Source organism: Rhamphochromis longiceps, linkage group LG7 (genome assembly GCF_057381845.1).
Source record: "Rhamphochromis longiceps isolate RC_006_pf linkage group LG7, R_longiceps_female_GT1.1, whole genome shotgun sequence".
NCBI lineage: Eukaryota > Metazoa > Chordata > Actinopteri > Cichliformes > Cichlidae > Rhamphochromis > Rhamphochromis longiceps.
In genome coordinates, this window is record NC_140563.1 from 2,550,757 (window position 1) to 2,574,850 (window position 24,094).

Consider the following 24,094-nt stretch of genomic DNA (forward strand, 5'->3'; position numbering starts at 1 on the left):
CAGAGAATTGAGGGGCTGCCTCAGACTTGCAGGACCTTGACGTGTCTGTATCTGATGCACTAAATGATAATGCAGACTTAATGAGCAGGTTAGCAAATATCACAACAGAAGAACAAAATGTGACTGAAAACTTGACAAAAGAAAGAAGTCTAGAGTCTGTCAAACAGCTGTCTCGTGCGGATGTGTGTGTCTGTGTGCGCACACGTGCATATATGCATATGTAAATTTTTAACTCCTCCTCTGGTGTCAGCCAGTGCTATCATCTGTTGCAGAGATGGGAAAAGAAATGTTAGCACCTGACAGCCAAAGTGTTTTGTTTCTTGGCAGAATGTATAATTATTCAAATGAGTGCATTCAAAAGCATCACATGAGCTAGAATTAATTAGTCCCTGCATATTTTAGCATCATCAATTCCATGGAAAATCAGTAAGATTGCTGCTAAATGTCACCAGGAATAAAATGGAACAAGAATGGAAGAGAGGAATGTTTAGTTCTAATATCTGGAGATATCCCAACACATTGAATGCTATCATATGTATTTCACTTATCCCGTACATTTTGCATTGACAGTTTTTCTCAATTTTTTCGAGTCATAGAAAAAAGCACTGGAATAAATAACCGAATCATTTTAAAGGGAAGTCCTGTATGTTGTTCGTTAGCATCAGGCTGTCAGTGCGTGGCCACCGCTGTATCAACTTGGACGACGGCCTGACTTTTTCAAAGAACCCAGAGTGTGAGGACACATGTGGATGCGTAAATACAGACACATACATTACATCTCACGCCCAAAGCATCGGTGCTTTGCTTTTTATATTTGCAGCTCGTCTTTCAAAGGAAACAAAATTGACACACAAATCAGCCGGTGAATATGTCAGCGTGTTTTATGAGGCAACACATCTGTGGCTCGTAATTGGTGTCTTGCATATTTTAGTAGTTTATTTGGGGAAAGGATGCATCTGTGAAACCCACAGAGTCACTTGAAATGTCAGATTTAATTGTGCCAGTTTTAATCCTCTGGCTTTGAGATGGACAAATAAAGCGAGGCTCCAAACGTGCCCCACAATTGCACTCTGGTGTGTGTGTGTGTGTGTGTGTGTGTGTGTGTGTGTGTGTGTGTGTACCTGTAGTTTTGTGGTATTTTTAGACCTGTCAGAAAATATTTTCTGTTTGGTTTTTTTTAATTTCATCAGTTTTTTCAGCCAGAATCCACCAATGAAACATAAACCCAAGAAAAATCTAGTGCAGCACCTGTGCAGATGTATTAAATGTTCTTATTTCTCTCTATACATGTTGATGTACTTTACCTGCATCTCTTTTCAGGTGTTTAAGAGTCTTAAACTTTTTCTGGAGAATAAACAGCCCGGAGACGAACTCTTTGACCGCCTAAATGTGAGTCTGTCTCAGCATGCATCTCCTCCAACATGTTGCACCTTTTATATGATCATTGCTATTAATGTGTCACAACATGGGACATTATGGGAGTTTTTTTGTTCACATTTTTAGCTGCTACACAAATGTTGGTGTCAAAAGCATGCAGCTGATTTGATTTGAGTGTGAGGTTGTTTAAAAAGGGTGAGGAACCCCCCCCCCCCCCCCCCCCCCCCCCCCGAGTAATATTTTAAGAAAACAGAAAAAAATGGTGGAAGCAAAGTAGAATTACACTTTTTATATTTTCTAGGGACAGAAAGCTGCAGTGAGGGGAAAAGTAGGGACTAAATTGTGAGGTGTAAGAGATGAGATTGAATGAGGATGAGCCGTTGGTGTGGAGAGATGAAAGGGCTAAATTAAGGAAATGGGAGGTGCAGAGAAGGGCTCGAATATTGGAAGCAGGGGGGAGACTGAAAGCAGAAAGGGAGTTTCAAAAGGGAGAGGGGATGGACCCTGGCAGATAAAAATGAAACTGTGCGCGTGAAAATTGAGAGTGAACATGTTGGGCGGATGAATTTCCACACATCAAAATGTGGCATCCTCTGAACCTTCTCCTCTAGCTTCAGGCAGACGGCAAAGCCTCACAGAGTGCTCGGCTTTCTCGAAAACGACCTCACTCATCTGTTTGAGACAATAACCGATTTCTGAAAAATACCTGACTTTGCGATATGTTCAGAGTAACAGTGTTGTATAAAAACATACAGAAGAAAATGCAGATTAAGATTCATGTGCAAGATTAGAGAGCCAGTCACGTGTTTGGCATATTAAGACTGACAGGCAGGAGAAGGATGTTGCAACACAGGACAGGAATGTGAGGAAGAGATGAGAAAGATGGAGCAATTGAAGGAGGGAGTACAGTGCTTCTGCTCTCTGCCCTCCTGTGTGTGTCAGGAAATGTCAGTGTCTGTTGGAGGTGGAATGGTAATGGCTGCAGAGGGCAGGCCTGATTGACACCTGGAAAGGCCAGGACACCGAGAGAGCAGAGGCAGAAGAGGTGTGTAGTAGTAGATGAAGCAGTAGAAAAGTGCCAAATGGTCCAGTTGAGGGGTGGTTTAGTAGAGAGGGTGGATGATTGGTAGAAAAAAGGATGGGGAAGGTGGTGGGAGGGCAATTTGGAGAGGTGACAGGCAGGCAGCTGAGAAGAAAGGGAGAGTGGGGATGGAAGATGGGTAGAAATGTAAGGAGGGGGGGAGATTCTGACATATACCCAAATCAGCTTGGCTCATAAGTTTGCTGTTCATTATTGCAACACTGATGATATTATACCAGCACGAGTTTTCTTCTTCTATAGAACACGCAGCCTAAACAAAAGGGCAGAATAAGAGCATTGAAGCAGCTGCATTTGTCGATTAAATGATGTATTCTCAAACACAGACTCAGGAGTGCTGAGTTGTCAGCGTCCCCAAAACAAGCTAGTTAATGTTGTGTAGTTCAGCCGCATGGCGAGGTAAAAGTGTTTGTTTTGAATGCTGCGGCAGACGGCTGGGTGAAAAGATTTCTATGGCAGAAATGGTGCAGATCGTGATAACGACAAGTACTTTTTTGTGCTTGGAAAGTGCCTTAGTTGAAGCCTGCAGGCACAATTTAAACTTGTTTTTATCTGCTTTTTTCAATTTTAGAAAAGCAGAAAGTTTATTTTTCTACATCTGCACTCAGCTACACAGACTGGAGGAAAGACATCAGGAGACGAGGCTTATGAGTTAGACATCAGTGAAGATGAATTTCAAGGAGTGTGTGTGTAGCTGCCATCACCTGTGTGTGAATGGGTGGATGACTGAATGTAGTGTGAAGCGCTTTGGGGTCCTTAGGGACTAGAAAAGCGCTATACAAATGCAGGCCATTTACCATTTGCACACTGGTCGTGGGTGACAAAGCACATTCATTATTTCATTATTTGGAGATTTTGTTTAAAAGCTGCACATATTGATGGTGAAAGAAGAGCTAGAGTCTCAAATAGGACAAAACATCCTGGGCAGATGAACTTAAATACTTTATTTCAGTGTTTTAGTTAAATGCATTCACTTAAAGGAATCACTGTTAATTTTGTGGAGGGTGAAGCTGAAGGAGAACAGGATGAGTGTTTCGGGTTTTTTCATCGGCCTGCTCCTTCTTATGGTGCTGCTTTGTAGGCCGTGAGATTTCACATCTCTAAGCATTCAGTGTCGTGTCTTAGTGAATAACATTTTAGAGAAAGACGAGGAGAGTTGATGCTCATCAATATGATTGCAGAATGCCTCGCTAAGGTGATTGTGGGTTTTATGAGCATGCACACAGATAAACACACACATAGACAGACATTATGTTAAGGTCTGGATGTCTGATCTGTTTTGAAATTGCAGGTATTTTCAGCTTCTCTGGAAGCCTCTTTACTGAACTCCACATCATTCAGGTTAGCTGTAATAACTACATCTTACAAAGATGAATTAAATTACAACCAGCAGTGTGTTGTGGTCCTTACGAGCTCCTTTATTCGGTACATTTTCCCTCCACTCTTTTGTATCATTTACCCATCTATAGGAACCGGTTTTGTTTTTTGGCCGAGGAACCGATGCACGCAAATTAGACCCAGTGAGAAATGAAAAGCACCTCATCATAGGCGGTGTAGAAAGGCAATAGTCGATATTTCCCTGGCATTAGTAGCCATCACAACAAATTGGATAGCAGTATGTTAATGAGAAAGTCCAGTATGTTGCATCCTGTATTATAGATAGGAAATTAGAACTGTGGTAATGACACATTTTAATAACGCCTTAGGAGAAGACATGGATGACACACACACACACACACACACACACACACACACACACACACACACACACACACACACACACACACAGCGCACCATGCCGAGGGAGTTGGGGGTGTGAGAGGTATCGTACTCGCCCCATAGACTTGCAAACTCCTTCATTAGCATCGTAGGGCCAGAGTTAGGTAGCTCGTTAGCAAGGCAGCCACAGCAGCAGATGCTTCTACCTGCGTGCTCGTGCTCCAGCACACGCATGCACACATACACTATATGTATACATGGAAAAACACCCACTCAGCTTGCAGTGAGACACAGTGATACAGGCCTGTGGCCCCAGTAGGTCCTGATCCTGATGATTAAACCAGCATCATTATTATAGACTATCAGAATTACTTCTGCTTCACATCTGAATGCTTTCATCCATATTCAAAATGCATGTGACGCCTTCCTCATCAAGTCTATATTTGCACCTGAAACTGCCGTGTGTGCATGAGCATATGGTTTTTGCTCTAACTCCAGTGAGTCCTCTCACACTGTTAACTCTGTTTCATCTGTTTTGTAAAGACTGCTGTTTCTCAGGTGTTAATGGAAATGTAAACTAGCTATATACAACTTAAACTTGTTATAACACCTGCAGAAATGTCAGTGAGACATAGAATTATGATCTGTTTTATTCTCCCTGATCTAATGGATGATGATAATGAAGTCAGAGATTCTATTTTGATTTATTTGTAAGATGGAGATTCTTTGCCACCGCAGTGGCACATTACCACAGTGCCACCTAGTGGTAGATGGCATGTGTTGATTTATGTGTTTTCTTTCTTGTTCCTGTTTCTCGTTGCAGACCAGCGTTCTGAACAAACACCTGAGTTCTCTAATGCCCGGTCTGACTGCGAAAGTCTTCAGGACATACAACGCCTCCATCACTCTGCAGCAGCAACTTAAGGAGCTCACAAACAGTCAGTCACACCTGCTCGCTGCACTGTAACAGTCTAAATTGACTTTAAATGCTCTGCACCACACATGAGCATTTTAAAGCGGTGGCTCGTGTTCCTCAGGTGCTGGTGCAGGGCGGTTAATAATGTAACTTGCCATCAGTTCAGCTCATTGTGTCACAGGGTCCAGTGAAAACAATGCAGTGACCCTCTTTTATATTTAGCCGGCTTAGTTCAAGGTATCCTGATGTCAGTCGGGTTTCTCAGTTATGACAGGAGTACATTATCACTAAACCCAGAGCCGTGCATCTCGGTCTCACTCTTATCAGAGTCCCATTGGCTGCCTCGGCCATGATTTTTCCCTTTCAGAGATAGAAGTGTCATACTCGTCTCATTTCTGGCTTGCCACTGAGAGCCAATATGCAGGCTGACATGTGGTTGCAGGCAGTGTTGTGTGAACCACAGGAGGAATAGATTAAGTTAATACACGTGTATAAATGAAATAGGAGAATGTAATTGTATGAATGTGACTTGAAGCTTGATGTTTTGTCGCTGTGTGAGGTAATGGCATTAGGCGTGTCAGCGTGAGTTTCTCTTTAATAGTTTCTGTGCATAATTCTGGTTTGATATCTGTTCTCACTTGGATTTTTTTCCTTGTTTAAATACAAATTACTTTTTTTTAAAAATTCCTCAGAGTCTGACAATGTGGCAGAGAAACTGTTGTCCTACAATCGAGCTAACAGAGCAGTTGCTATTCTGTGTAACCACCAGCGGGCGCCGCCAAAGACCTTTGAGCAATCCATGGCTAACCTTCAGGCAAAGGTAAGGGCAGCTTGATTGAAAGTTACTTTAGTTTATATTTTATTGGACACAGTAATTTAAATTGGATTAGAAAGGGGCGATCGTGGCTCAAGAGTTGGGAGTTCGCCTTGTAATTGGAAGGTTGCCGGTTCGAGCCCCGGCTCGGACAGTCTCGGTTCGGTCGTTGTGTCCTTGTGCAAGACACTTCACCCGTTGCCTACTGGTGGTGGTCAGAGGGCCCGGTGGTGCCAGCAGCCTCGCCTCTGTCAGTGCGCCCCAGGGTGGCTGTGGCTACAATGTAGCTGCCATCACCAGTGTGTGAATGAATGGGTGGATGACAGGATGTGTGAAGCGCTTTGGGGTCCTCAGGGACTAGTAAAGCGCTATATAAATACAGGCCATTTACCATTTATTTTTTTGTATTCTTCTCATTGTTAATTGACTAAAGAACAGATGAGAATTCAAGTGACAGTAAATGGTAATGGTAAATGGCCTGCATTTGTATAGCGCTTTACTAAGGACCTCAAAGCGCTTTACACATCCAGCCATTCACACACTGGTGATGGCAGCTACATTGTAGCCACAGCCGCCCTGGGGCGCACTGACAGAGGTGAGGCTGCCGGACACTGGCGCCACCGGGCCCTCTGACCACCACCAGTAGGCAAACACAGGGTTAGTATCTTGCCCAAAGAGATTTGGATCCACAGCCTGTCCTGTCACATTTTGAATTTAAATGTGGTGCCTGTGTGAGAGCTTGTATCCATATGTTCTCCACCCAGATTGATGCCAGGAAGGAGCAGCTGGCCTTAGCCAAGACGGAGCTGAAACAGGCCAAGAAGGAGGCCAAGACGAAGGGGAGTTCGGACCCGAAGTTGCAAGCGTGAGTGTCAGTAGTGGTGCGGAGGGGGACAAAAGAGAAGCTTTGGTAACATTTTGTCCTGTCCATGCGTTGGACTGAGGGCTACCACGAAGTAGCTTTAACCATTTTGGCAGATACCTGATATCCTCTGTCCTGAACTTTTTTTTTCCTTTAATACAACCAAAAAAAACAAGAGCATGAAACTTTACAGGTGTGTACCCGAGATCAGAATAAAGGTTTTAAAATGGTTGCGGTGGAATCCACGGTGCACTGCTGGAGTTACGTCATCGTTCTTTCCTTTTTCTTGTATGCCTCCTATTTTTAGAATATCATTCATTCATTCATTCGAGTGACCCTCAGGCAATGAATGGTTTCATGATATCTAATATTTTCATCACAGGGTAAATAGGAAAGCGCTGAACAACTTTGAATGCGTTTGCAATGACAGCATCAGATTTATTTCCCCCCCCCCAGTAAAAATGTTTGTTTTCAGGTCTTTTCTACTATTTTCAAATATTTACACAAACTCCTCTTTAATTGTTACACTGTGAGAGGAAGTGATACAAAAAGGTTCTTCCATCCACACATATCTGTACCAGTGATGATTCCTTCTCTGTCAGGCTGGTGGAGCGGAAAAAGGCAGCAGTGAAGCGTTGTGAAGAGCAGCTGCTGAAGCTGGAGGTCCAGGCAACCGACAGGGAAGAGAACAAACAGATCGCTCTGGGTACCTCAAAGCTCAACTACTTAGACCCGCGGATATCCGTGGCCTGGTGAGTGAACACTACCAGCTGTTAAATATATAACACAAGATGTATACTGATATTTTCCCTCAGACTCAGAAGTGATAGCTGGTTTGTTTGAACTTTACCGTCTGTGTACCTCTGTTTCTAGGTGAAAAGATCTAAACCTGAATAAAGACGTTTAGGCTCATTTTTAATATTCCTCCCATCTATTCAGGTGTAAAAACATGGAGGTACCTATAGAGAAAATCTACAATAAAACCCAACGGGAGAAGTTTGCCTGGGCCATCGACATGACAGAGGCAGACTTTGAGTTCTAACCTAAAACTTGTTCAAGTCTCTCGTCTTAAAAGGTGACATAAGCTGCAATTCAGGAACCACTCCGTTAATTTTACATACAGTACTTCAATGCTGCATTTATTGTATTTTCAAAGACTGCCCATGTTGTACTTATAACTGTGTGGTACGATCGAGCTGTGCTTAATGTGCTTTTGCTTAGTGGTGTTTGTTTTTGTTCAACACTTTCTTTGGAAAAACTGCTGTTATTTGCTGTTTGTATGTTTTTGTTTGCATTAATCTGAATAAAGGTTCCCATTAGGCAGTAACGGGCCAAAGAAGCTGTCACGAGTTCTTAAACACCACTTTTGGGGAAGTGTTGTTTCAAATGCATAATTCTGCTGGTGTCGGTTTGCATTAACAAAGACAGTTTGTATAAGACTGAGGGCCAGTTCATTCTAAACACAGTGCTTTAAAATTAACAATGGGAAACACTGATTAGAATGCAAATAAAAAGGCAGTAACTTTAAAATCCTTTAAACCCCATATTTAATTAAAATGGTACAAAGACAACAGATTTTGCTTTTTGGAAAAAATCAATGAAAATATATGCATGCGCTGATTTTTATTTAAGGGCAGAAATACATTTAAACAAACTTTTATGACCGGTGTTTTCCAGCGTGTTGCGTGACCTCTTCTTGAACTGATGAGACTAAATGTTGTAGTTTTTAAAGTAAAAGTTGCATTTTCCAGTTCATAGCACACTAAAGTTTACAGTAGATAATTTCATCTGTGGATGCGATGACAGAGTCTTTAATGACAATAAGTGCTTCTGAGCCCAGTGACTGAAGATTCTTATTTTTGTGCCGTGTCACTCCATACATCTGAATATATTATGCACTGTCCATGATGGGCTCACATACTTATTTGCTGTGTCATTGTCCTTATTAATTCTGAAACCCTTGGTGTCCCTGTGGTGCTCATGATGAAGTTTCAACATGCAGGGTTTAAATGATTCCGGTTCGTTTTTATTATTTACATTTTACAAACTGTCCTAACCTAAGAGGTTGATTATAATTTCATTACATTATAAACAATATAGATTTAAAAACCATGCAACACTGAGACGTTCCACAGAATTTGCATCTGAAAATACGATTCTGGTTTAAAAAAAAACTACAGAAAAATGCAGAGCACCTCGGAGTTGGATGTATTGTTAAAAATTCTGTCAGCACCAGAGGGGTATGCTACGAAGAACATTCAACACAGGCAGGCTCTCTTTGCTGTAGCTGGCTTGACAAAACGTAAAACTCCAGTAAGAGATTTGTTTTCAGCTCAGTGCGCGCTCGTGTAAAAAGGGGTTTCATGCATCGTGACTCTGTGTCCACGCAAAATGATCCAAGTGCCATCTACTCCAATCTCAGACGTTATCAGATGGTGTAAAAACTGGATTTGGTGCATAAAGTGGTAAACATTAGAATTTATTATGTTATTGCCGAGTGTAATTTCAGTGCTGTCACCTTAGAAATAGTTCTGAGTCTTTTAGACTGGATACATTAAATGTGCCTGATGTAAAGGAAATGCACAAATCGCTTTCATTTGTCAGCAGATTGCGAAATGAATTTCACATTAGTACTCTTTGTGTGGGTTCTGTATGCTGGACTAAATCAGGGGTGTCTAACTCCAGGCCTTGAGGGCTGGTGTCCTGCAGGTTTTAGATCTCAGATCTCACCCTGGGTCAACACACCTGAATGAGATGATGAGGTCATTACCAGGCCTCTGGAGAACATCAAGAGATGCTGAGAAGGTCATTTAGCCATTTAAATCAGCTGTTTTGGATCAAAGACGCATCTAAAACCTGCAGGACACCGGCCCTCGAGGCCTGGAGTTTGACACGGCTGTACTAAATAGTTGGGATAGGCTCCTGCCCCCACACACACATCTTAACTGGATAAGCAGGAAAGAGATGGAATGAAGTTTAACATTTATACATTTTTTTTTTTTTTTGCTTCACTAAAATAAACATGCACATACATAATGCAATTTCCTGACGATGATTTTAGTGGTTCCACTAAAGTGCAGCTTAACAACTTGTGACACATAAAACTTATTCCCCGAACATGCGTATAAATAACACTTTTTTTAAAAATGCGATGGATAAAAAAAAATAATAAAAACTCAAAATATGGATTTTTAAAACAAACTCTGAACATAACCTGCGGCCGAGCGGCTTACGTCTTCAGGTTAAGTGACCATAGTGACTTAGGTTAAAAGAGCCGCTTATCTTAAAATCAGTTTTCATTACAGAAAACTGATTTTAAGTTTGACCAACTCCAATAACTCACTGATCTCACTTCATAGTGCACCCCTCTTTCCAAGTATTGACCATACATGACAAACAGCCGTGTATTAAATAGCTTTAATAGAAGACTATCAGGATTGGAATGCATCCCACACAATGGTTGTAACAGTGCTCACTGTGAAACACTGCTAGCTTTAGAGATTCGCTGCACCGTGTTGGTGCGGACACTGGGTTAGAGGTTTGTACTAACCTGTTAGCCTGCAAGTTTTAGTCCTCGTCAGAGGCTAGGGCAAAACCAACACTGTCTGCTTTCGTGTCAAGGAATTCAACTACTGATATACATGTATATGAAAATAACCTCCAGGTTAGTACGCTAAATCTGCAATCCTGCACATGAGCACTTGAGGTGCTGAAGGGCATGTCACACTACTCTAGCTTACAAGTAACGTTCAAATTTTCAAGTCATTACATAACCATTTCACAATATATAAAAAAGCATTTCACACAACGACACACCAAATCAATATTAGTCATTTTCAGAATGGAAAAAGTCTGCTGCTCCTGAATACAGGACCGACTTCACGCCTTGTGATTTAGGAACCTGTGGGACAGATTTAGAAAACCATTCACTATTAAAGCTGACATTCAACATATTTACAGGAAAACTGACAAAGCTAGATGTGCCGACTACTTGATTACCTTCATTATGATCCTTGACCCTCTTTAGCTTTTTCTGGTGTTGCCTCGATCTCCTCGACACCAGCCTGGGTCATCAGGTCAGCAATGTTTTTTTCCAAGTCATCAATACGTGTGCTCATTTCATCAAGTGGAGAATTAGTTAAGGCTGGTAATTACAACTGGAAATCACAAAGTCAGCTAACACGGAACAAATGACCCAGCCTACAATTATTAACTTTGATGCATATAATCAATACAATGTTTTAGATGATTATTAGGATATTCCTTCCAATGATCTGGTCTGACATGGTCTGGAACTTGTCCTGCATCTGTTGCAGCAGAGTCTGAACCTGTGGAGGGGAAAAGAGCAGAAATTATGAAACTGGAGCCACTTAGTAGTTAAAGTTTATGGAGATATAAAGTGAAGTCATAACACTGCCAGATACAAACACTTAAGCATATGGTCTGTGAATCTGTTTCTATGCCAACAACTTAAAAGCTTGACTATGGATCTATGATTTACTGTAACAAGTACACCTGCAGCGCACACCCCCCCATCTCTTCATTCTGCATCTCCTTCACATAACAGTCAAGTTAATCCTCAGCTTCTTTAAATCTGTGTGAATACGACTGTAGGAAACTAGGTAATGCATAACAACAAATGACTCAAACTAGCGGAGGTGGTTTTTAAACGTTTGCGAGGTTTACTGAAGCTGAACGTCTCTCACTGACCCCCATCTCTATGGCAACACTCAAACACTGCCTACGCAGGCTTTGTCGTATAGGAAACACTAAAAGAATCATTAACATATAATCTGTACATTTTAAGGTCTGTGTGAAACTGCGCGATATTCAGTAGTCAGACACTGATAAGGGAAACCTACTATATATAAGTGCCAGGTGAATAAGGATAGAAAATGTACTGCAGGTAACTTTTACATAATTCTGTGCAGTTTACTCGTTGGAATTTGGTGATGCCATTTACATGACCGGTTGACCATTACATAACATTCTGGAGCTAAAGTCTGGGATTGTGGTTTGGATGCAACAAGCTCAACACACACTTTGAATCTAGAGTTTTACACACCAAACAAAATCCACGAAACACCGCATAAGTGCTAAAATTTGCTAGCTCAGATAGCTTGCTATCGTTAGCATTGTTATTGGCTTTGCTAGCTAAGGCTAAGCTACTGTGGCTAAAGCTAGCTTGCCTCGCGATCACGACTCACCACATTGGTAAGGTCCTGCACCGATTTGGGGTCCGTCTCAGCCATGTTGTGATGTAAATGATTATCAGCGCCTAAACAGCACAAAAATTCAAACCGCTATCTAGCGACTGTTTTGCTATCTACTCGAAGTAAGCAATCTCGCACAACACCCACAGCACAGTCAGCTGTTCCAAAGCACAGAGAATCTCGCGAGAGCTGCTCCAAAGTACAGCGAGTTTTGAATGGGCAGTACAGAGTTGTAGATTTTATTTACCCCACGTAGCTTCATAAAACTCCTGACATTCAGATATTTGTTCAGTGCAGTAGTCTGCCTCATTTAGGCGTCCGGGTCATAGAAACATGCACACAAAAGCCTTTGTTAAATCTGTATTAACTAAAACAAAAGATAGAAGTCGATGTATCCGTGCGAGTGCGTGTGCGCCTGCCTGCGAGTGCGTGTGCGCCTGCCTGCGCGCGCACGTTTCTCCTCATCTGAACGAGTTGGATTTGAAAGTTGGAGCTGCCGGGAGCCCGGTGTGTTTTGACGCCGAAGAATTCGTGTGCGGGTTTTGTTTATGTTACAAACGGGCGGAAAGTGAACGACGAGGTTTGGTAAGTAAAGCTTGAAGTTTTAAGTTAACTCTTAAATTAGGGAACTTACTGGGGTATAAAATCCTTATAAGGGGCGATACAGAATCAGCCCCAGTGAGCTCGCTCTACTATTATAGAAAACGGTAGACTTTCTTTGGTGATTTAATTTTTGCCCTTAAAAGTTCTTATTTGCACAGGCTTATACGAAACCTTCATCTGTTTATAACAATGTAACCACTCGCTGTGAATGCTGGGCCTCTGTGTCTTGTTACTCTGAGGCTGGCACAGTAGCCTAAAATTGATGTCTGGAAGTTCAGGCATGTTAGCCCAACCCAAAGAAGCTATGCTTTGCTTACGTAACAAAGCTCGTTGTGTTATCAGATGTAGTCCATCACATTTGGGCTGCTCTCATGTGATGGTTAACTTCTACAGCAGGCGGAGGGAAGTAGCTGGAGACGCCTTGGATTGTTAAATTTCCTGAATAATATTTAACTTTGGAAAACACGTAGAAACCTTTTTATGGAATGTGTTAAAGGTCTGCTGCAGGTTTTCATTCACTTTGCATTGTTAATCATCACACCTTTAAAATGCTTTCTGCAATGTTGGTGTTTTTACAGCCGTTATGTCCTTATTACAAATAAATGCCCTCTGATGTTAATCAGGCTGTACACAGGAGATTCCACTCAATGCATCTGCTGTTACGTTGAGGAGAAAAGGTTAACAGCAGCAGTCTTACAAGAAGAGAACCTGTTGGTGAGGGTTTTGTGTTATCACGACAAAAGTGTGTTGACCCAGTGCTGACTGGATTTCCAGGTTTGACTGATTCGTCAGCTGAGCCTTGTGACCAATCAAAAGAGCACATTCATTCTAGCGCGTTTCAAGGTTTGATAATGAAAATATTACACAGTCATTACTGAACAGGAACACAACAGTACCCACAAGCATGATGCCACTGCTCACTGTTGTTCAGCATGTGTAGGTCAGGGTTTTGTGTACACAAAATACGTTTGTTTTTGTTTTGTTTCTACTGAAGAACAACAATAGGGAACTGGAGTTTTAGGGAACTGTATGAAATCAAATTTACTGAAACATATTGTAACACTGTTTGGAGGGAAAAGAGAACTACTGTGACCATTTGTAATAAAGTAAAATAAAATTCACTTCCTGCTGTGACAAAACAAATTTCCCACGTGTGGGACTAATAAAGCTTATCTTATCTTATCATGCCAAGTAGTCACAGTAGTCACTTTGCATTGCTAATAATAATATTAATTTGAAGATTTAATTTAAGAAAACATTTTGAATTACCAGGACCTTTGTTATGAAGACAGCCTGGTAATAGAATATGTTTAACTGAACATTTAAGCTAAGAAGAAAAAAGAAAAGCTGGTGTATGCAGTTTGACAGAAGTCGGTGCAGATATGCATTTTGACTTGTTATTTAAACAGTGTGGTAGATCCCATACTGGTCACCTTAGTAACGCCCCTAGCTTCACCAGCCGGTGACTGTTTAACCTCTCCTGGCAGTCCATGTCCTCTGTTGCTGTACATTCCCAGACCTTTGACTCCCACTTGTGATCCCTGTTCTGATATGTGGCCACTATAAAAGACAAGAAGTTTAAATAATAGAAAAGTAGTTTGCTACTTGTCTGTCCTCCTTGACCTATTTATGTAATGAATTAAAGTACAGTATACTATTTCCAGACAGTCATGGGTCCATTTATTGTAACTGTTGGGAAACCTGAATAAAAATGAACATTTTCTTTGCTGCACCTCTGTTTGGAATCACTACTACGCCTGCCTGTAACAGCAGAGCTTGCCTAAGATGTGTTATTGAATGATTTTGATTGATGGAAATGGATGTAAAACGATTAGAAAAATAAGATAACTGCCAACATTTAGAAGTTGTATTTGGACAGTAATGAGCCTTTTGTACTTTAAAAAAATATAAAAAGATAAACATTTAACAGCTGTTTTTGACTAATCAACCAGCAAATATGTGAAACTGTAACAGACTATGCAACAATGACATAGTTGTCTACTTCAACATTATGTTCTGCATAAAGAAGCTTAAAAGCAGTATTATGCCTGCCTTGTATGTGTGCATTGATAGGCCAGAATCAGCTGACTGAGATCATTTTGGCTCTAATATGAAAGTATATTGCTTCATGTTTTATGTAAGTTTGGTTGTTTTGGTCATCATGCACGGGCTACTTTCCTGTAAGAGATTTAGTGCTGGAAATAAACATGAAAATTGTGATGTGAGATATAAGAATGAGGCATTTAATTGCACTCGGGCAATGTTAATCTCTGGTTAGTGACTCTGGGCGCCTCATAATGCCCATTAATGATAACGCTGCTGACCTCCCATTACTTTGACTCTCTGACAGTGGCCTGCTGTCTGTCAGATCTCCTACTGCTACTCATCCACCTCCTGAACACTCGTAATATTCCCTTGCTGTGATGGATGCCGAGGTGGTTCTCCAGGAGGAGGACATGGAGGGCTCGTGGACGCTGCTCTCCTGGCTGGCATCATTCGTAATGGTGTTTGGGGGAGCCCTGCCTTATGTGCCGCAATATCAGGAGATCCAGAAAAGCAGCAACACTGAGGGATTCTCCACCAGAGTCTGTCTGGTGCTGCTCATAGCTAACATCTTGCGTATATTTTTCTGGTAAGAAAGCATTTGTTCTTTACTCATAATTTTTATCCTTTTGCTTTTCTGTTTTATTCCTTTTAAAGGTGCTAACCTGTCATGTCAGCCTTGAGGCTCTGTATTTAAATACAGCTGATCCTACCGGACTACATGCTGATCTATAAGAGCTCTGTATCTAAAGTCCTGATTGATTTTGGTTGCCTTGGTCTTGTTCTTGCAGGATAGGGAAGCAGTTTGAGCTGACCCTGCTGCTTCAGAGTGTGGTCATGATTCTCACCATGTTTGCCATGCTCCACCTTTGTTGCACTGTGCAAAACGCCAACAGAGTAAGCACCAAGCAGCATCGCCTTTCAGGTAACCGCAGCTTACCATGCAATCACTGTCATGAGCATTTACAATTACAGCAAGTGACGCATCCAACATTCAATGCTTCCCTGTGTCAGCAGTTTTAGGCGAGAACTCCTGCTTCTTTCCAAAAGAGGGAGCTAGTGGAAAAGCTAACATTGCAAGATTGCTGTTCTCAAAACACCTTACCTATGAGAGCTACTTTTTTATATTCTGACTTGTCCTCTGTATATTGAATTCTTCTTTTCAGTTTCCAGTGTGACGAATACGCAAACACACTGAACACAGTAAAGCTTGAAATATCATTAAAATATCACGTTAAAGAATGTGTAAGAAGTGCAAAGCCAAACAGAGACCATCCACTATAACTGCAAACCCTTCTTTAACCTTATGGCATAACCTGAAGTGCACCTCCCTCAAAATGTAACTACATGTCATGTTCATGCAGCCTGCAACTAGTTTTTAATTTATCAATAATCACTGTCTCAATGTAAAAAAATGGAAACTAATATAAAAGCAAAATTCTGGAGTGAGATCACTGAAATTGTCCAAATTGATGTGAAGGGATGAACAAGGCACTTTATTTGTTTCTATTTGCTGGCACTGCATGTAAAGCACCAGGACTCAACCATAAGGTGAATATGCACCAGCACAAGTATAAATGTCGGCAACAACGTCGACCACTAAACGTAGGTTACGTCGTAGACGCTACCGCAGACGTCTAAAACAGCCATTAGTCAGTTTGTGTGGAAATAAGCCGGGTTACATGGTGGCATTGTGACAAATATGTCTTCATAACATGAATTATAGAGTACAGCAAGGTAAAGATTTGATTTAAGGTGCACAGGCAGCAGGTCTGCAGAATGTCGGCCCATCCCACCCTGTGAATTACAGGATATCTCTTCTTAGAGTGTGTGTGCACGAAGTATAAGAAATGTGATGGAAACACAAGCATGTGAATGTGTTTCTTAGGAGGCTGTGGATGACGTATTGGTACAGAGTGAGAGCAGATGATGTGAGCTAAGATTAAGCGCACCAATATCAGTGTCTCCTCTGAATTGTGTGTGTGTGTGTGTGTGATGCCAAGACGGGGAACCCAACCAAGATTATTTACAGGGTCTATTTTTATAGGCTGCTGTCTTTTATAGGTAATTTTTTTTTTTACAGACGCTCGAGTTGATTGCCAAATATCCTGAAAGAAATTCAATCTTAGTGCAGTTTTTCTTTTTTTGTTTTATTAGACAACGAAGTAAAACTGAATAATGGAATCTTGTAATAGTCTGATCATGCAGAGCACAACGTGTTATTAAAGACATAAATCACGATAACTGATTTTAGGTTGATGGATATGAAACAGGGAGAATATTTCTTTGTAAAGACGAGCAGAAAGCATGTCTGTTTGTTAGGCTGTCAGAGGCAAATCCCTCTAAATGAGTTTTGATTGAGGAACTACAGACTGAGTGTGTGTGTGTTTAGACAGGAGAGTAATGATCATCTTTATGTTAGACTGTGCTTCTCTTGCCTTTACAAAGAACTGATCTATTACTCATCAGCAGCCCCCTCCCCCCTCTGTTTATATTATTTCAGCCTACGCCAAACAGTTTTTGTGGTGAATAAAATAGTTTATTGTAAGTGGAGGTGGATCGTCTGATTTCCATATAGGCTGTTTGTGAACGTGTAGCAGTGAACAACAATTCTGCCTGCAAGCCACTGAGGCGTAAACTGTTAATCAGAGGAAACAGAGCGATTGATTTAAAGCGATCTTTATTTTTTAATCACACTATCAGATAAAACACATCATGAACACTCTTTCACATTAAGCCCCTCGCTCTCTCTTAAGGGCAGCTCTGAGGTCCAGTTGCGATGGGGGATGGTGGGGTCGGGACAAGAATAGATCAGAACGGCTCTTCTCCCCAGCTGCCTGCTCTTCCCTCCACGTTTCTTGTGCAAAGTCTTTCCAACAGATCAGGGTCATCTCTATGTAAAATAGTTACTTCTAACCATGATGCATGTCGGCGTGGTTTACAAACACGGAGCTATTTTTGTGGCTCCTTCATTTCTTAGCTCCTCGCTCAGAAGTCCTGACTGCTCTTTATTTTTCTCTTCTTCTTTTTCTCACACCTTCCTCCACTGTTCTTCTACTCTCCCATCTCCTCCTCCTGTCGATCCTTCTGTTGCAGTTTCAAGGGCTCCCACTTCTTTTCCTTAACTTCTACTTTTATGAACAGATATCTGAGACTGCCAGAGTCCATGCTGAGGTCATCTCTGATCCACTTGCTTTAATGCCAACTTCTGTCATCTGCCTACTAACCTCATTTCCACTGCCTCAAAGCACACTCGAGCAGAACATAACCTGACTGACTGAGGCCAAACAGAGAACTGCATGTCTCCTGTGAGTGTCATTCTCCCACAGTTAAAAAAAAAGATTAAAATTTTGCAGTGCTGAAAGTTTTTTTCTTTCTTTTCTGTTGGCTATACCAACACATTGTTGTTGCGTTCCTAAATACATTAAGATATAGTGAAATGTTTCTTTTATAACATTGCTCTTATTACAATATTACATAGTCCAGTGTATTACTTACCTTTTTACGCTTTATAGAAAGTAATTTATGAATTGCTCATTACATTACTTTTTGCATTACTCCTCAGCATCACATAGGAAGCACTGTCACTTAATTGCCTATATAATATGAAACTTTCCATCTACATGTATATATGGATATCCTGACAGTGAAGACTTATCAATGATCTCCTTTCAGTATTTAGTTCTTATCACAAAGCTGAAAACAGCTGGTGAAAGAGCACTCGACAGCTGCTTCGTGTGTTAGCACGCTGCCATTGAAGCTGGATGCTGAGATTTGATATCGTGCACAGGAGATGGGTTTGTTTTTTCTTCTGGATTTCACAACCTTGTGTCCAAAACATTAGCATAATGTGCATATCTCCACCCCTGAAGATCTGTAGACCACTGTGCCATTTAGGCTATGGTTCACTAATGATGTTTTACTCAGAGCTGACTCTGGTCTTCTCAGCCTTCCTGTCCTTTTGTATCTGAGTTCAGCCTTCGACACGATCTCTCCTTCTAAACAGACTTTCCTCTCTTGGCGTCTCCGACACACCCCCAGCCTGGTTCCAATCATATCTCCTTGACCGCTTCCAGTTTTTTAAACTCAAATCATTCCGCTCTCGTCTATTCCCGGTCAGTTCTGGTGTACCCCAACGTACAGTCTTAGGCCCTCTTCTCTTCATAACATACATCCTCCCTCTTGGTACCATTTTCCATAAATTTCATCTTTCCTTTCACTGTTTTGCTGATGACACCCAGTTAAATCTCTCCTGCTGGCCTGATTCCTCCCTCCCACCTTCTCTTATAGAATGTTTATCGGAATTAAAATCCTAATTTTCTAAAGCTCGATGAGGATAAAACTGAACTCCTTCTTGTCGGCACTAAATCCAGCCCACTGAAGGCAAATCATTTCACTCTCACTGTTGATAACTCCACAGTTTTCCCTTCTCCTCAGGTTAAGAGCCTTGGTGTCATCCTAGACAGTTCACTGTCCTATAAATCTCACATCAGTGATCTCACCTGTTCTGCTTATTTCCATCTATGCAACATTAACCGATTACGTCCTTCTCTTTCCACCCAGTCTGCGTCCATTCTTGTTTAATAGTCTCGTTACCTCCCGCATTGACTATTGTAATTCTCTCTTGCATGGTCTCCCCCAAAAATCCCTCCATAAGCTTCAACTGGTTCAAAACTCTGCTCCCGGCATTATTACCAGAACCCCCTCCTTTTTTTTTTCTTGCGCCTGTCCCGTTTGGTTCTTTTGCCATCAGAATTATTGTCTAAAGGCAAAGAAAGATGCCCAACAAACTTCCTCCTACAAGCGCATCACCTGTCATGTGATTACTGAATTAAGGAAAGTACCACTGCTTATGAGAATCACAGTTAGGCGTCTCCAAATAGGTTTGAAACTGGTGACTGGGAGTTCCTTTTTGTGTTTCTGTCACTAAGATGTGGTTAATAGTAAAAATTTGTAATTGTTTTCTCCTCAAAGGGTAGGTGTAAAGCCATTGTTGCCCGGTAACAGTGCCTCCTGCTTTTGTATTGTATACGTGAAAACAGGTAATTGTATAAAGTTGTTGCCAGAATGGCACGACAAAGAGAAATGTCAGTCAGATGAGCAAGCTCGCTTCTTTCAAGGATGAGCTTGTTGTGCAAGTTTTATGCCCACACTTTTTTTTACTCCGGCTTTCTTATAAACAACCAAAGAGTGCCAGTAACTACATCATGGCATGTGAAAAAGGAAGTGCTGTTTTTGGCTTTATGCACAAACTGTAGCACAGTCTGGAAGTTTCTTCAGACTATCTCACCAGGAGTGCTCAGACTTTAGAAGTGAAGCCAAGCTAAGAGATAACAAACACAACTACACAGCCTGGATTTTCTCGTCAGGTCACCTTCATTATTATTTATTGTTTTTGTACTAGATGTGTAAGGTGTGTCTGTGTGTGTGTGTGTGTTTGCATCCTATACAGTAGCTCTTTCTGTCTCCTTAATCCATTGATGATGCAGTGATATCAGGATGAAAAGTCAGCAGAAAACAGAATCTGTTTTTCGTCTGCATCAGCATTGTTACTCTGCCCATTTTGATGCCCTTTGCATAATCGTTCATAGAGGTGAAACTTCATATATTTGTGGTTAAAATGTGTTCTTGAGTCTTTGTCATAGTCTCTGCCTGTGCTCACTCAGAGTTATGACTTTGCAAAGTCTTCAGTACCTGCCCCAGGGTGCCACATTAGCAGTCCTGGCCTTATAATGCAGGAGTTTGAAGCCAGATAGAGAAGTAAGGGGTCTGAATATATTCAAAGACACACGTGACCTCAGGCTAAGTGTCAGATTGGTGCAGACAGTAACTCTGAGTATGTGAAAGAAGAGAATTCTGGGGCTGGATAAAAAAAACTTGATTTAAAACAAGTCAAGAATATCTAATGAAGTGTAATTACTGAGCTACTGTGAGGTCACTGAAAGTGGAACACCATAAAAGCTGAACAACATCCTCCTCTGTTGGCTGAAACGGGTAAAGCACACACATTTAACGTTGTACTTACAGCTTACGTTTGTGTGAAGAAAGCGCGTTTGAAAGTTAGCAACAGCTGCTGTTTAACATTCTGTTTGTTACCTTACCTCACTATAAACAGAAGAGGCGGGGCTCTTGATAACTAGCGTTGACCCTGTGGTCTTCCCTAAAAGCATTATCACTCAAGACAGTGGAAGCATGATAGGAATTGTTGAAGTGTTCACGAATCACCGTCTCTAATGTGATAAAATGAACTGCTACTCTGTCCTCTGTTGCCTCATAAATTCAGATCATAGCTGCCAGATGCAGCCGCAGTTCTTTGAAACAATACTGCTAACTTGATTTTAGAATGTAACAATTTCAATGAATTAATAGATAGAAATTAGACACGAGACACACCTGTGGGTTCAGCGCATCAAAATAAAAAGTGAAGGAAGCTGAATATTTGACTTATTTTTGAATTTCCACATCAAAGTTATGGTCGTGTTGTACTTAAATTGCTCGTGTTAACATACTAATATTAATTCAAGTACAACTTTAACATATACTCATAGTTTCATACAGTCCAACAGCTCAGCTTTTGCTGACAAAGGTTTTAATGAAGTTATTGATGAAGGCCACAGTTAATGAGACTGATGCACTGTTGTCTCTCTAATAAATGAAGTGTGTGTGTGTGTCTTTGTTGTTTTCTAGCATCTGTTCATCAGGTCTGCTGTAGAGCTGGGTGGGTGTATATTTCTGTTCCCTCGAGGAAGTGCACTGTTGAATTTAAATTATTTGGATGAGCGGTCCTTGTATTTTAGCCAAAAGCTGTTATCCTGTCACAGCAGTTAGACACAGGTCAGACTTAGGGCCCGTTCTTCGTACCTCGCTAAGTAAGTTAGCCGGATTTGACTGTTGACGATTTCGCGTGATCCTGGATCGTTCGGTTCTTCGAAGCCCATCCGGGACTTGCTGTCATAGCAACAGAGCCGTAAGCGTAAACCTGCTGGGGAGCAGGTTTACTTTATGTAAACAGGATTAGATCGCGGCCACGCAGGTATTTCCGCGTCATTCATACGAAAGCAACAGCGATATTTTACCACTGTTGTACCATAAATAAATAACATCAATGTAACTAAAGATAATGCAGCACTTGATCCTTTTATTGATGTCACACAGATACATACAGGTCATTCCCTAAAAAAGGGAAATGTACTATTAACATTCTATTACATGTATGTGATTATTACAGATGTAATTCATATTTCAGAGTAGCAATTGCAATTTACTTCGTGTAATCAAGATGGGAGACCACGGCTATAAAAGCGAAGGTGGATTTGGGAAGCCTGTCGCAGCCATGTCCTGTCCGTTTACGCGAGCCACCCATTGTGGAAGGTGCAAGATTGATAAGGAGAGTCCTCAGAATCCAGCGTATATTGCGGGACAGACAGGATCCTTTAGCTCAGCGCGACAGTGTGCTCATTGAGAGATATCGATTTTCCCGTGAGGGTATTATTCACTTAACCAACTTGTTGACGAGGGGGTGCAGGACCACCACCTGTCTTTTTTTGCGCTGCCCCTTTTCTTGGTTGCTGTTATGAACAAACAAACAGATTATTTCAGGGTCTCTGTCCAAGAGACGAAAAGCAATATGAGTGATAAATATTACCATTCTGTAGAATATTCTTATATTTCACTTTTACTTGTTCCCATGTTCTAGTGGGTCCTGTTGTGGCTCTAATGTGAAAGGGGATATAATATAACATAATGTAATATAATATAATGTAATATAATATTGGATAATATAGTGTGATATGATAAATCTACCCTACCACCTACTGGTGTTGGCCAGAGGGGCCGATGGCGCGATATGGCAGCCTGGCTTCTGTCCCAGGGCAGCTGTGACAGCTACCAGTGTGTGAATGTGAGAGTGACTGAATAGTGGCATTGTAAAACGCTTTGGGTGCCTTGAAGAGCACTATATAGATCCACTCCATTATTATTGTTATTATTAAATTACTTACGAGTTTAATTTGTCAGCAACTTTCTGCCAGCCCTCTCTCCTTGCTTTTGCAGCCTTTGCAGTGTTCCCTTGCGTTTTAATTAGACTCTGAAACTCCTAAAATCCCTCACTCAAGAGTTCTTGCTCTGCTGCCGAAGAATACCGAGCGCGCTCCTTCGACATTTTCGCCGACCAATCAAAGGGTTGCCGATCAATGTTTCTACTATCGATGCGTAGCCCCTGTTGGGCCACCCAGTGATCTCACATTACTTCATCCAGCTATACTAATCGTCAACAACAGGTGTGTTCGGGGAACCGGAATAGCGAGCTCAGAGTTAGCGCGATGATTTGATCTTGGATGTAGTAAGCGACGTACGAAGAACGGGCCCTTAGTGTACTAGTAAGCCTGTGTAGCGTCAGCTTGTTGTACACTGTCTGTGTCCAAAGCTCTTCTAATCTCCGTCTTATGTCTCTGCTACATATCCAGCTCATACTGTGCAGCTCTTTCTGAACTATATGCAGATTTGTCACTTGATGTGAAGTCGCTGTGGATGCTATCTGTAGTTATTATCAGCTGTCCAACAACTGAATCACTGTGGTGGTTATCTCAAAGAAAGAGACTAATGAGGGCTGAGGTTGTGTTTGATATCAGGAGTAAGCTTGAATAGTTTTTTAAAGTGACATCAAACCTTTGGTTTTATTTTATTTTTTTAACTAGCCACACATATAGTCAAGGTAAAGGTACCAATGTTTTATGTATCAGGACACAATGATGAATCATGTGGTCCTTAGTGTGTCTTAAAATAATTTCAATAAAAACCCAAATGAACAACATTTGAAAACTAAGGCTAAATACAGAAGCAGTATGGGAAAGTTGAGCTTATAGAACCACCTTAAGCAGCTTAAGCAGCTTAAGCAGCTTATAGAACCACCTTAAGCAGCGATAAGTTGTTTTACAGTTTAGAGTAAAATTTCAATCATATATATTTAATCTCTGTAGTATTCTGGATAAAGCTATTTCTTATATTTTGTAACTTTGTAAAATATTGTATTATTTACCCCAACTGGTCACAGCAGATGGCCCCGCCCCTCCCTGAGCCTGGTACTGCTGGAGGTTTCTTCCTGTTAAAAGGGAGTTTTTCCTTCCCACTGTCGCCAAAGTGCTGCTCATAGGGGCTCATATGATTGTTGGGTTTTCTCTGTATGTATTATTGCAGGGTCTACCTTAAAGCGCCTTGAGGTGACTGTTGTTGTGATTTGGCGCTATGTAAATAAAATAAAATTGAAGTGAATCGAATTGAATTGAGTTCAGTCTGTTGGAGCAACTGTAACCACATAATTTCCTTAGAGTAAAGTATTCTGTATGACTTCAACAGTCTCTCACATTGTTGTGGAGGCATTTTGGGCCACTTTCCTTTACAAAGTTGCTTTAGTTTATTGAAGTTTGCAGGTATTCATTTATAAATCGCT

At 41.2% G+C, this 24,094-nt stretch overlaps 3 protein-coding genes across 7 annotated transcripts in view; 2 read left to right on the forward strand and 1 right to left on the reverse strand.

Annotated features, from left to right (window-relative positions):
* LOC146664485 (DNA topoisomerase I, mitochondrial) overlaps positions 1-8,126 on the forward strand; it is a 31,531-nt gene extending 23,405 nt beyond the window's left edge. For 4 of the 5 annotated variants that reach the window (XM_085411584.1, XM_085411587.1, XM_085411583.1 and 1 more), the window contains 6 exons: positions 1,321-1,389; positions 5,019-5,133; positions 5,804-5,931; positions 6,690-6,790; positions 7,390-7,539; positions 7,727-8,126. In XM_085411584.1, the coding sequence (XP_085267710.1) occupies positions 1,321-1,389; positions 5,019-5,133; positions 5,804-5,931; positions 6,690-6,790; positions 7,390-7,539; positions 7,727-7,829 (666 nt within the window). In that variant the 3' untranslated portion in view covers positions 7,830-8,126. Of the gene's footprint in view, positions 1-1,320; positions 1,390-5,018; positions 5,134-5,803; positions 5,932-6,689; positions 6,791-7,389; positions 7,540-7,660 lie in introns of all 5 variants that reach the window. The other variant, XM_085411586.1, reaches the window with a different exon arrangement.
* Positions 8,127-9,602: 1,476 nt separating this feature from the next.
* Positions 9,603-12,161, reverse strand: hsbp1b (heat shock factor binding protein 1b). Its single transcript, XM_085411589.1, has 4 exons — positions 11,995-12,161; positions 11,049-11,115; positions 10,787-10,913; positions 9,603-10,688 (listed from the first exon to the last, which is right to left on the reverse strand). Exons 1-3 carry the CDS (start codon positions 12,037-12,039, stop codon positions 10,792-10,794), a joined length of 234 nt encoding a protein of 77 aa, XP_085267715.1. The 5' UTR covers positions 12,040-12,161; the 3' UTR covers positions 9,603-10,688; positions 10,787-10,791.
* Positions 12,162-12,326: 165 nt separating this feature from the next.
* The window catches only part of LOC146664488 (solute carrier family 66 member 2), a 61,251-nt gene continuing 49,483 nt past the window's right edge, over positions 12,327-24,094 (forward strand). The window contains exons 1-3 of the mRNA XM_085411588.1: positions 12,327-12,585; positions 14,954-15,235; positions 15,438-15,571. Of these exons, the coding sequence (XP_085267714.1) occupies positions 15,027-15,235; positions 15,438-15,571 (343 nt within the window). The 5' untranslated portion in view covers positions 12,327-12,585; positions 14,954-15,026. The remainder of the gene's footprint in view (positions 12,586-14,953; positions 15,236-15,437; positions 15,572-24,094) is intronic.